At 48.8% G+C, this 12912-nt stretch overlaps 1 protein-coding gene across 5 annotated transcripts in view; it reads right to left on the bottom strand.

Moving 5' to 3' along the window:
* The window catches only part of TTC28 (tetratricopeptide repeat domain 28), a 104728-nt gene that overhangs the window by 21247 nt on the left and 70569 nt on the right, over positions 1-12912 (bottom strand). For all 5 annotated transcript variants that reach the window (XM_086855977.1, XM_086855975.1, XM_086855976.1 and 2 more), the window contains 7 exons: positions 11176-11683; positions 7228-8569; positions 6370-6893; positions 4698-4807; positions 4367-4496; positions 3726-3944; positions 1709-1874 (listed from right to left, as the gene is read on the bottom strand). In XM_086855977.1, the coding sequence (XP_086712103.1) occupies positions 1709-1874; positions 3726-3944; positions 4367-4496; positions 4698-4807; positions 6370-6893; positions 7228-8569; positions 11176-11683 (2999 nt within the window). The remainder of the gene's footprint in view (positions 1-1708; positions 1875-3725; positions 3945-4366; positions 4497-4697; positions 4808-6369; positions 6894-7227; positions 8570-11175; positions 11684-12912) is intronic.

Here is a 12912-nt window from a genome sequence, read left to right on the forward strand (position 1 = left end):
GGCCCTGACAGCTTGAAGCCTCTCCTCAATGGTATGTTTCCCAATAAAGAGCACAGGAATTAAATGAACATACAACCCATACTTGTGCAGGCAACTAGAGCTGTACCTCTGCTGCTGTATGGATCATGGATCTCTTGTGAGTGAATTTCTGGGTCAACATGATTTATAACCTGCTAAGTCCTGACAAAAGCCAATCACTTCATGAACACTGAAATGGGGACAGCTGAACCACAGACGGGGGATAAAAAAAAACAACATAAGGGAAAAAAGGGAGAAGAAAAGGTTGTCAACAGCTTCTCCCTGCACATTTTTCCTCCAGCTGAGACATGCTCAGCTCTGAGTCCTGGCACAGTTTGGAGTAACACTCACAGCTCCTTAAAGAGGCAAAAATCTTGAGTTCATGAACCCAAGAGAGCAGGTCACATGCTCTCCCTAAAGAGAGCAGAGTCTGTTCTGACACAAGTTCAAGCAGACTTTAAAATCCCTTACACTTCTTTTTTTTTGCAAGAATGCACTACTTTGAGGATTAATTAGACCAGCTGAAAAGAACCTTTCTAGCAGAACCTGAGGGCTGCAGTGTGGAACTGAACATCCTGTGCATCCCTTCCCCTCCAGAAAGTGTGAAGACATGCTCTGGAGACTCAGCAATACCTCTGACCCTGCTCACAGCAGTATGGACAGCACCAACTCTTCAACCTGAACCCCAGAGCTCTCCAGCCAGCCAGGGACTGAGCAGTCAAGTTCCTTCACATGTGCTGAGCATATTCACACCCTGCTGCTCTCCGGTGTTGGGCAGAGCACTGGAGCTGGGACTGAGGCTGGCAGCTTCTGCTGGGGCTCTGCGGGGCTGAGGGGAAGCACTCCAACCACCCAGGGAAGAAATTTCAATGTAGAAAGTGATGTTCACCCACATGGAACAGCCAAGATTTGTTTGCTTGGTTCCCTGCACGTGATTTTGACATGGGGAAAGAACATCTGCCTATGATCGTACCACACTGGTCCAAGGATCTTGGAGACAAGCATTAAACCCAGAATCCTTAACCAAAAACATACCCCTACCATTACCACAAAGTGAGGAAGAAGCTGACATCCCAGCAAATTAAAAACTCATCACAGAACCTGAAGACTGAAGGACTGCCTTTGCCAGGAGGAGAATCTGTGGTGACAAACAGTTAATGAGACTAAAAACTATCTGCAAAACTGCTGCATGAGGTCCAACTGCAGATTTCAGTTATGGATCTTGTGTATCTGCATGTCTGCAGGGTAAGATTCAATAATCAACATGTGGGTTCTAAATTATTTACTCAGCTATAGCCACAAGCCATATTGGGGGGGTGGTTAGAATTGCTATGGTATTTGCAGTTTTTCAAAGCAAACCGTTGAAAGAGAATTAATTACACTGGAAACTGTAAGCAGGAAGAAATCTGTCCATATGCAGTCAGACATGGCACCTGCCTCCTCATCCAATCTACAGATTCACCACACAGCCTGTGTGTTTGGATCTTATTTGCACGTGCATAGAGTTGTTTGGTAGGAAAATAATCATGGTCACAAAAGCAAAGCCATTTTTTTGTTGCTGCACTGAAAATTTGCCCCTTCTCTGACTCTCAGTTTTCAGATTTCTCAGCCAATTAGCTCATCCCAAAATGTTATAAATTCAGGTGGAGAGCAGAGACCAGGATGTTAGACCCTCCTGATTCCAACTCACCTCGTGTAGTAGGAATCCACTCCCAGAGCCTCCCGCACGCTGGAGATGTGCTGCTCCAGTGCCGAGTTTGTCAGTGTCTGCAGGGCCACACTGTTAGCTTCATGGAAGTCCCCAGCATTCTCTGTCAGGCTGTCACCCAGATAATACTCATGGAATTTCAGAATTCCTGCAAGGCACCAGAATCAGGAGGTTATTTCTGCAGGGCTAGAACAGTGCTGCCAGCAGCTGTCTAAGAAGATGGCACAGCCTCAAGCATTTGGCATTTCCAGCATAACTGGGGCAAAGTATTCAGGTCTCCACTGAACTTCTCCAGCATTTCCAGCTTTGTTTTTAAAATCTAGATTTGTACTTTGCAGATAATGGCTCAAAGGCATAAAGACAGAGAATAGCTTTTACAAGATGCTCAGAATGCCTCTGCTATTGCAGCACTCACCTAAATTATATACCAGATCTTCCATACAAGCTCCTGCTAGAGTAATTCACATTTCAATTGATGCACATGAAAAATACCTATTAACAGCCTCTGAGCAAATTAACTGAACACACAAGGCTGAACAAGACTGTTGTTACTACAGCAGAACCTCCTCACATCACACACTGTGATTTCACTCTATAAAAGGGAAGAAGATGGATTAAAGCACAGTGAATTATTAAAAGATAGCATTTCACAATGGGTAAACCAGATAAAGGCCACTTCCTGTTTTGCTGAGAATTCCACTGCTACTGCAGATAAAACCTTCCTGCTTTCAGACTGCTCTGTTCTTCCTGATATAATTAATTCTGCAGCCTGTGATCAACAGTAAAAGGCTGCTCTGGATGCCTTAGCAGCATCAATTATTACACCAACTAGAGAAGAGCAGAGGAACAAAGAATAAAGCAACTGCTCCTGCAGCAACAGCAGCAAACACATCAACAGCCAAGAGGTTCTGAGCTCCCAGCAAAGTTTCTTGAGAAAAATCCCTGAAGCACCACAGCCTGTACCCTTCCCATCACCTGACAGAACCTTCAAAGAGGCAGTCACAAACCCTGGACTCAAACACTGCAATTGCTTTTCTCCAAGGCTCACTTTGGGCAAGGAGGAGACTGATCATGAAGCCCAGTGGCATATCCTATATAATTTTAATACATTCAGCCTGATAGTGATACTACAGGATTATTGGCATTTTGTTGTCCAAACTACAGACCTGAAGCGCCAATTAGTGCCTGGATGCACAGCAGGACAATCCCATCTTACACTCAAACGTGCAACGTTGCAAAACGCTCCCAAAAAGTGTCTCTTCCAACCACTGTCATCCCATCTAAGTCAGGCATGTGTGAGTGCTTCCTTCCCTTTCTGAAGCATTTTCCGTGCCATCTAAATAGTGCTTTTTATCTCTTTAGCTTTGTCATGATGAAGGGCTGCAATTATTAAATTATATCCAGAAAGAACTTGTTAAAATTTACAGTCATCACTTTATTAGATAATGAATAACAGCTGTCTGCAAAAAGCAATCCTCTTCAAATTAATCCTCCTTGCTCCTCTGTGATAAGTGTTTCCACATTCATGTGAGAATCAGGCAGTTCAATGGCATATCAGGAAGTGGGGATGCCCTTCTGTTTCTGCAATCCACTTCAGTGAATAAATGTCAAAAGCTTTTGGAAGAATAAAGTATAGGACTATAATTAAAGGAGGGATTTTTATGCATAGAAAATTCTCATAGAGCCAACATACTTGGAATTTCATTACTCTTCTGCTCTGCCCTGTGGGAAATATATATAGATTGGAGGTTGAAAAATGAAAATATTAAACATGTGAAACATTTCCATCTCCAGGTGAACATCAAAGTCCTGAATAAGCACTTCAGAGTCATTACTGCTGTGGCACAAGCCACATGGGGGGCAGGGGGTGGCTCTGCTGTAGCCTTTAGCCTATTCAGCTTTAAAGTAAATTATTCCTTCCTACATTCACCCAAATACATTCCTATTCTCCCTTTGCAAGGCCTGTTCCCAAGCCTCTTTTATCCAAAAAGGAGCTCACCTGCCCCAGGAGCCAGCAGCCAGCTGTACAGATAACCTGCAGCCAGTGAGTAGTAGAGAACAAGTCCCCTCTGGCCATTCACAGTCTCCAGGACCTGGTCAAGGGTCACAGGAGAATAGGGATCTGAGTCCTGCTGCCCAGTCTGACGTTCCACGAGCAGGTCAGCAAAAGCCCTCGTTCGTCCTCTCTCTGCTACTGCCAGTGCCTCATCATGGTGACCTAAAAAGACAAAGTCATGTCTTAGACCTGACACAAGTGTGGTCTGCAGTGCCATATTCATGGAACAGGGACAGTTGCTATCCCAATCCCAACAGAAACCTGGGGAAGCAGTATCGCCTATTCCCCAAAAGAGCAGTCTCTGCACTGGAAGACAACCCCACAGAATATATCTGCTGCAGGCAGTTACACAACAAGCCACAGAAGGGCAAATCAATGTAGGAAACAAGGAAGAAAAACCAAAGGCACCACAAACCTAAGGACAGACACCCATATAGCTGTCCTGGAACAGAAATGCTGTGCTGTGTCAGACAGCTGAGGTGCCCAGGAGGAAAGAAAGTATCAGGAACTACGACCAGACAAGTCCAGCTGAACTCCTGGCATCAGCCTGGAGTTCCACCCTGGCATCTGAAGGCATCTCTTACCCAGACTGACAAGAACTCGCTGCAGGGCCTGATAGGAAGATGTCTGCAGGTCAAAGAGTGACAGCTTGTAATCCGTGCTCAGCTGCACCTCGTGGCGGATGGTTTCAAACAGCGCGGAGGCCCGGTACAGCTGGGAGGGAAAACAGCCACAGTGACTTCCTTATGGACACTGTACAGAGCACGGGCTGGGCAAGCAGGATGATCCAGGGCCAGCAGCCCCTCAGGCTGGGGAGCTCTGGCTCACACCAGACAGTTTCTTCCCTGAGAACAGGAATCACCCAGAGATCTTGGAGGACACAAGCCCCCCAGCACGGGGCAGACCATGGTATACCTGGTGCTGGGACTCCTCCAGGTTCCCACTCGCCCAGAGGGAGAGGCCGAGGCCATGACGGATTTTTGCTTCATCTTCTCTGCGTCCCAGCTGCTCTGCCAGCCTCAGTCCTGAAAAGGAGTCAGAGTGAGAGAGTGCCAGAGGGGAGAAGGGGCTGTGGCCTCAGTCCCATGGGGCTCCTGTGCAGGCAGAGACAGCTGTGGAGCTGCCAGCACTGGACAGAAAGGGGGGCAGCACCAGTGGTGGGATGGTGAGCGGGGCAGGGACAGCACCAGAATGACCAGTGGGGCAGTACCAGTGCTGGGCAGCTGCTGCCAGCCCTCACATCAGCACCAGCATGAGAGGTGACAAACACTTCCATGGACTGACCCCTCCCTAAGTGAGGTTAAGGCACCATCCCCCAAGACACACTCAGTAAGCCCCTATCAGAAAGTTCAACTTTTAAACCCTAAAAGCCACACAGACAAACAAAATCACACTGAACTGTCAAACACTGCCAAAAAAGACACCTCTTGCCACATTCCTGGCTTGTTTCCCATCAGCTCTCCCCAGCTCTCTGGCAGGCTCTGCATGGTTTATGTGCTGAGCCAGAGGAGAGGGCAGGGGCCTGGCCTGAATGACTTGGAGATCATTTCACTTCCAGCAGCACATTCTGTGCTGTCCCTGCTTCCACACACTCCAAACCTCTCGCCTTGGTGGCCCCTGCTGACAACAGGGACACCTCCTCTGAGCCACCTCAGGTTTCCCCCAGCCTGGGAAGCAGGGTCCTGGCTGTCACCACACAGCTCAGCAGCAGCTAGCATTCCCAGGCTATGCAGGAATTCTGCAGCACACCAGGAGAAGGAGCTGTGTTTCATTTCTCCCCTTCCAACAGCATACTGGAATCCTGCCAAGGTCAGTTTCATGAAAACCAAACTAACTGATGTAATACATCCTTCGGCCTCCAGCTTCAAGTACTCCAGCTACACTGCTCATCTGCTGCATCAGAGCCCGTAGCTAAATCAGCTGCTGCCTGCATGCTGCAACCCTTGCAGCAGCACAGCTCCCAGGCCAGCACTCAGCAGCAGCAGACAGCTCCTGGATACCTCAGGCTGAATTTTCCTCACCTCTCTATCAAGCAGCACTTGTTTTCACTCAGACTTTAGAGAAACTCACCCACTTTGTCTCACTCCTAGGTGAACGCATAGGAACAGCCAGGTTCCAGCAAGGCATAAATCTCTCCTAACAGACCTCTCAGGATCAGAGTTTCATCATAACCCTCTGTGGTTTTCCCAGAGCCAGATCCTGGTATGGAGTGCCATTTATAGAGAAAGTTTATACCTTCAGGCGCACATGAGCTTTACAAAGAGACTCTGCTAGATGCAGCCCAGATTCATGCTCTGAGGCACCTAAGATGCCCTCAGGAAGGCACAGATCATGCTTTGTCTAGAGGGCACCAAGAAGGCTCCAACTGAGATGGCAGGCTGGCCATAACAGCTCCACAGACAGCTACTCACACAGATGCTCAGCAGAAGCTGTGGATGTCTGCAAGAGCTTCTGCACCAAAGGCCACTGTCAAGCACATGCTGTTTGAGCCATGAATACAGTACCTCAGCTCTCCATGTCTTCATGTGTCCCTTCTACCCTTCTGACCCTACCACCACATGCTCTGTTGTGTGACTCAGCCTCTTACCTTCCTGCAGGTACATCACAGCCTGAGAGTAGTTCTGTAAAGCATGATGAGTCCTCCCCAGGCTGCTGTAAGACACAGTTTTGGCTACAAGGTCGTTCATTTGCGCTGCAATGCTGAGGTGCTGTTCCTGATAAACCACGGCCCTCTCGTAGGTGCCCAAGGACTCGTAGGTGAGGCCCAGGTTGCCGTAGGCCCGGCCCTGGCCGGCGGGGTTGTTGGTCTCCTCGGCGATCTGCAGGTCCAGCTGGTGGTACTGCAGGGCTGTCTCGTACTCGCCCATCTGCTGGTAGACCCCGCCCAGGCCACAGGCAGCATCACTCTCCAGGGCTCGGTCCTTCATCTCCCGGGCGATGTTCAGCTGCCGCTCCAGGCACGAGATGGCTTGCTCATAGTTGCCCAGCTGGCTGTGCAGACTTCCCAACTCCCCGTAAGCCTGGGCTTTGTTAAATGCCTCCCCCAGCTCATGTGCCACTACAAGCCTCTTCTCAAAGCACACCAGAGCCTGCTGTAAACTTCCCATAGCCCTACAAGGGAAGAAAACAGCAGTGTTTATTTTGCTGGTATTTCCTTGAGAGAAGGTGTTTTGCCATTTCCCCCGAATGTCAGCTTCTAGTCAGAGGCTGTCTCCCAGGAGACACCCCCGGCACTTTTCAATCAAACTCCTCCTCTCTGGGCAGTGACATCAGCTTTGTGATTTGAGCTGTCAGCACAGTCCTCAGCACCCACAGGACTCTAAACTCACCCCTGTTCAGCATCAGTGTGTGCGTGTCAATGCCCTCAAACACACCCCATCAGTACCACACTGCATCAACTGTGCTTGTACCTCACTGACATTAGAACACACGTGCAGCTCCTTACCTGTGCCCACTGCCCAAGCCTCGGTAGGCTTTTGCCTGATCTTGCATACGGTTCAAGCTTTGAGCCACAGACAGGTACTGTTCATAATACTTTATAGCTTCCTCAAAATCTCCCAGAGCCTCATAACAATCTCCCAGGTTCCCGTATGCTCGGCCCCGATCTAATACGGATTCATTCCCACTGAGCTGCTGCAGCATGGCCAGCTGCTGCTCAAAGTAGCCAATTGCTTCCTCCATGACATTCATGTTCATCTTGGTAATGCCCATGTTACCGTAGACCTGGGCTTCGATGCTGGGGTCCTTCAACTTCTGGCCCAGCTCCAGCTGTTCTTCGTAGCACTTGAAGGCCATGGTGTACTTCCCAAGTGACATATACACTGCAGCAAGGTGACCATGTGCTCTGCATTCACCCGACATATCCCCCAGCTCCTGGTACACCTCCAGCTCCTGCGTGTGGTAACCTAAAGCCTTGTCACACTTCTGCACCATCCTGTATGCAGAGCCCAGGGCTGCATAGGCATTGGCTTCCAGTCTCCTGTCTTTAACATGATGGGCTAAGCTCAACTGCTGCTCATAAAATTTTATTGCACCATGTACATCTTTTTTACAGACAAAAATATCCCCCAAGTTCCCCAGAGCTCGGAATTTGGCCTGGGAATTGTTCAGAGACTGTGCCAGGGACAGCAGGTACTTTTGACACTCCTCTGCTTTGCTGAAGTCCATCAAGGCTTTGAAGGCCAAGCCCAGATTGCAATAGGCTTTGGCTTGGCTCAGCTTGTCATGAAGATCCTTTGCTAAGGCAAGATCCTGCTCGTAGTACTTAACAGCTTCCTCATAGTTCCCGAGGCAATAATGGGCATAACCAAGGTTGTGGCAAACTTTCCCCTCGCCTTCCATGTCCTGCAGCTCTGGGGACAAGCGCAGGTACTGCTCATAGTACGGGGCCGCCTGCACAAACTCTCCTCGTGTGCAGTGGAAGTTGCCCAAATTGCTGAGGGCTCGCGCTTCACTCTGGATGTCCCGCAGCTCCCGGGCAATGTTGAGATGATTTTGGTAGTGCTGCAGAGCACGGTCATGGGCACCCAGTGCCTGATAAGCAACTGCCAAGTTCCCGTGTGTGGATGCCTGAGAAGCACGGTCGTTGACCTCCATGGAGATCTGCAGCTCCTGCCGATGGTACTTGACAGCCTGGTCGTACATGCCCAGGGCGTTGTAAGCGTTGCCCATGTTGCCATAGGCCCGGCCCTGGGCCGCGTAATCGCTCAGCTCCTGCGCTATGGACAGGTGCGTCTTGTGCAGCCGCAGAGCGGTGTCATAGTCGCCTTTCATCTGGTGAATGATTCCTGAAAAACAACAGAAGTGAGCTCAACAAACACAGTGCACCCTGCACACCAGGGCTGCCTGCAGCCCAGCCCCTTCCCTGGCTCTTCACGCTCAGCAGGGCACAGCCCCTTGTGAACAAACTGCCTCCTTGCCTCTAACAGGGAAAGGAAGGTTTGGGTTTTATGTTATACAAAAGCACCCATTCACCACAAGTGGACACAGTCTGGCCTTATAAAATTGCTGTTTATTTCCAGAAGTGATACCTGGTAGCTCCAGAGCTCAGATTCAACACATTGAGTGAGACAGCACTTGTAGATGCTTTTCAATTTCAGTCAAATCATCTTGCATTTGTTATGAGACGTGGGAATAGGAGCTCTGATTCTGCTGATGATACCACCTACACTTCAATTAAACTCTGTGCTAATAATGCCTGTGGCTACTCTGCAAACACCTGTGAACAAGCCTGGGGATTTGGGAGCCACTGAAGGAGCCCCTGCAAATGTTTTTTGACATTAATTGCAAAAGCTTCAAGAGAAAATATCTGGCATCTTTGGGCAACATGATGAGCACATGAAAAGAGATACAGAAGTTCCCTTGGAGCTGCAAAGAGGCAGCACCAAGAGACTTTAAACTGCGTTCTATTAATAATGTGAAGTGTCTTCTCTCCATCGTAGTAGGAACCCTTAAAAGCTGCAGAGGCTGGAAAGCCTGCTCTCCACATGGAGCCTGAGTGTTTGGAAATACCAGATGCTCTGCAAAGGTTGAGACTTCTGGTTAAACTCCAGATCTTGTGAAAGGCTGATAGCTTGTGCTTTACCCTCAGTCCATCACCTCCTGCTCACCTCGTCCCAGAGTGCAGAGGATGTCCCTGCAGAACACTGCAGCAGCTGGGCTCTGTTACAGTCCATGTCTGCCCTGCTTAACACTGGATCACACACTTAAGGGTGCTTTCCATCTGCATCAGAGAAATGCAACAGAAAATGTCTGTTGCTTCAGCAGAGAGGCCAACTCTAACATTCTGGCCTGGAAACACACATTTAGATACATTTTTTTGCCTGTCAGCATGGTTATTTTGATGAGGTTTTGTTTTGCATGTGGATTAGATGAAAGAGACAATTAAAACTTGACTTTTTGATTGGTACTGGATGCATTTTAAACAACAGTAATAGATTGTCTCAACAAGAACTGCATGTTCCCTTTCTCCAGTATAACTTAACTCTGACAGAGAAGACAAAAAATATAGCCAAATAACAGCTGAAACATGAGACCCCACGCTCAGACGCTAGGAGAACTATTCTAACACAAAGTGTGGAGTGGCTGAGTCAGCATACCAACTGAAAGTTATATTTAGGCTAAAATCCAGCACCAAAAAACATTCTCTGCTGCACCAGTCCATCTCTCACATCTCTGTGTCTCCCCAAGACTGGAGCCACAGACTCCTCAACACCAGATTCCACACTGGAGAAGAGATAGGGAATGCAGTTTGTGCTTTGCTGTTCATGCAAGGGCTCCTCTCCCAGTCCTTGTGCCTGCTGGGTGCTGTCATATTAACAGAAACCTTGTTCATGCTCACTGCTCTCTCATGCTAAGCTGCCCACAAGCATTTTTGCATCACAAACCTATTTTGCCCCACGGATCTGCCTCAATTTGTATAAAGGAGGAGATCTGCAACACTAATTAAAAAGCTGCGACTGTTTTGTTTTCTGCAGTTCCCCTTATCTTCTTCATTCAGCTCCTGAAGACTCAGCTACTAAAAGAAATTAAGTAATTCATCAAGCTCTTTTCAATTACCTGCTGTTGATAACATCAGAGTACAATTAGCATCTACAAATGAACCAAGTGCCAACTGCCAAGCAGAAACAGGAGCTGATTTACAGCATGGGGCAGCCTTCAAGGGCTGGGAATCAGGGGCTGCCAACAAACACTTATTTTGATATCCCAGCACCAGTCCTGCTCTGCTGCTCCCAGCCAACTGAGAACACACCCCGAACGACAGCTGGAACATTGGCAGCACAACTGCCACAGCCATGGCAGAGACAGAAATGCATCCTTGGTCGCTCCCACATCTGGTGTTGTGAGACAGCAGGAGAAACAGGCTTCACTTGAACGTAACTCAGTCTCTCCCAGCCTGCCAGCAGCATGCCAATGCCGCTCTTAGGAGAATGCAAGACTCCTACATTCTAGTATTTCAGTGAGTATATTCGGAAAACAAACTTAGGATTTGATCCACATGTCTCTCAATTCACAAGGCAGCAAAATATCGACATATCCTGCTGGCAAGCTCCCAAAGAAATGGCCAGGTAACAAACCCCATCACTTCTTGCATTAGTGCAAGAACTACATTTATTCCTAACTCCTGAAGAGCTCCTCAAACGCATTTTATCTTTTCATTTCCCTTTTGCTATGGGTTTGTGCTTTCTAGTGTTTTTTCTAAGGAATTTAATAATTGAACATGGAATACAGTACAGCAGCACACAATCTGCCAAGTGCCTGTTTAATTTATTAAGGCAGTCTGGTGAATCTGGGGTGACTAAAAGACAGCACACAGCAGATCTTGGGCATCCTGGCAACAGCTCTGATAGTTTCAGCATTCCGTGACAAATTCTGCTCCATATCAGGACCTTACCTAGATTGGAGGAGGCTCTGCCTTCAGCAGCTCGGTCCTGCAGGCTCTCAGCAATGTGCAACTGTTCTTCATGGTACTGCTTAGCCCTCTCCAGGTCTTGCATACATCTAGCTGCATGGCCCAGGCCAGCATAGGCTCGCATCTCAATGGCCTTCTCAGCCAGTTCCTGGGCCAACTCCAACACATAGTTGTGGTAGGACATGGCTTTGTCGAAGTTCCTGCGGTAGTGGTAAGCACTGCCCAGGTTGCTGTAGGCTCGAGCTTCCTCCCGCTTGTTGCCCAGCTCCTTGGCAATCTTCAGATGTTGCTCGTGGCACTGCACTGCATTTTCAAAATCCCCCATTGCAATGTACACCGCTCCCATGTTGCCCAGCTCCCGCGCCTCGGAGAGCTCATCTTTGCTCTGCTTGGCAAGGAGGACACACTGCTTGTGGCTAGCCAGCGCATTTGGGTAGTCCCCAATGGCTGTGTACACGTGGCCCAGACTGCTCAGTGCCGAGGATGCTGCCTGCAGGGGTAAGACAGACAATGTAAGTACAAGCATTCATGGCAACAAGTCAGATGGCCCCAATCCTAGAAATCAAAACCATGAGAGGCCATCCTGGTGAAAGAATGTGACTACCAACTAGAAAACCTGCTCTCTGCAGTTCTAAACTACTCAGGGCAGTCTTTGTGGAGGCAGCAGGAATGGATGGGGTTGACTCAGGAGGACATGGGTTGGACTGCCTCTTCCTTTGATGTGTGCAGTGTGTGTTTGTACCTGGCAGAGGGGAAGGACAGCACTGCAAAGATGCAGAGACTATTAAGGAGACAGAGTGATTGCTGCAGTTACCAACATCCTTCCATACCTCTGCTTCACCAAGCACACCATGCTCCAAAGAGCACAGTTCTTACTGTGCAGCATCAGGGTCCTGAGTCCCAACCTTGGGAATGCAGCAAAGACAACAACATTTCGGTAGCTGGAGCATCCGTCCCTTAGGCACATCTTACCTAAATATAGTTTTGCGAAAACCCAAGTTCCTACCACCAAGAAACAGCTGTATTTAATAAGAGAAATTATCTGACAATCAGATTCTTTTGCCCCCTGCATCTCCCAGGATGCAGACCTGCCTTCCACCTGGCAGAGCCAGAGCTCCCAACCAGTCAGTAGGGCATGGAGCCAAGGGCAGGGATGTGTTCCTCACACACCTGCTGCCTCAGCAAGGCTGTTTGCTCCAGCATGCTGACCCCAACTCCTTTGCAGCTCTACATGTGCTTCTGCTACCCAGCTGCTGCTGTGACCCAATTCCAAACCTGCCCGAAGGAGCTGTCAGGGAGAGGGCAGCAGCTGACCAAGGGCTGCTGCTCACAGCTCCTGGGCAGCCCTGGCAGTGGCCCCAGCCTCTCTTCAGTGCAGGCCAGACCAGCTGCTACTGGTGTGGCCACAGGCAGAGCTGGGACTGGGTCCTGCTCCATGCTGGTCGGACTGGCCACAGAATTGGGGTGGTCTGGCCCTGGAGAGACTCTTCAGCAGCACAGTGGCATAAATTCTTGGCTGACACCATGACAAAGAGCTCTTAGAGGGTTTGAGAGGGCCTGTTTGTAGGCTGCTACAAAACCAACGCAAAAACTATTGCTCTGAATTTTAATCCATCTTTACACAAATCTTCATGAAGCTTATTATATACAGACTATTGAGTCATTTGCAACCTAAGTATGGAAGAAAAGGGAAAGAACCAGATACATGCAGCCATCTTC

Source organism: Cyanistes caeruleus, chromosome 18 (assembly GCF_971803275.1).
Source record: "Cyanistes caeruleus chromosome 18, bCyaCae1.hap1.1, whole genome shotgun sequence".
Lineage (NCBI taxonomy): Eukaryota > Metazoa > Chordata > Aves > Passeriformes > Paridae > Cyanistes > Cyanistes caeruleus.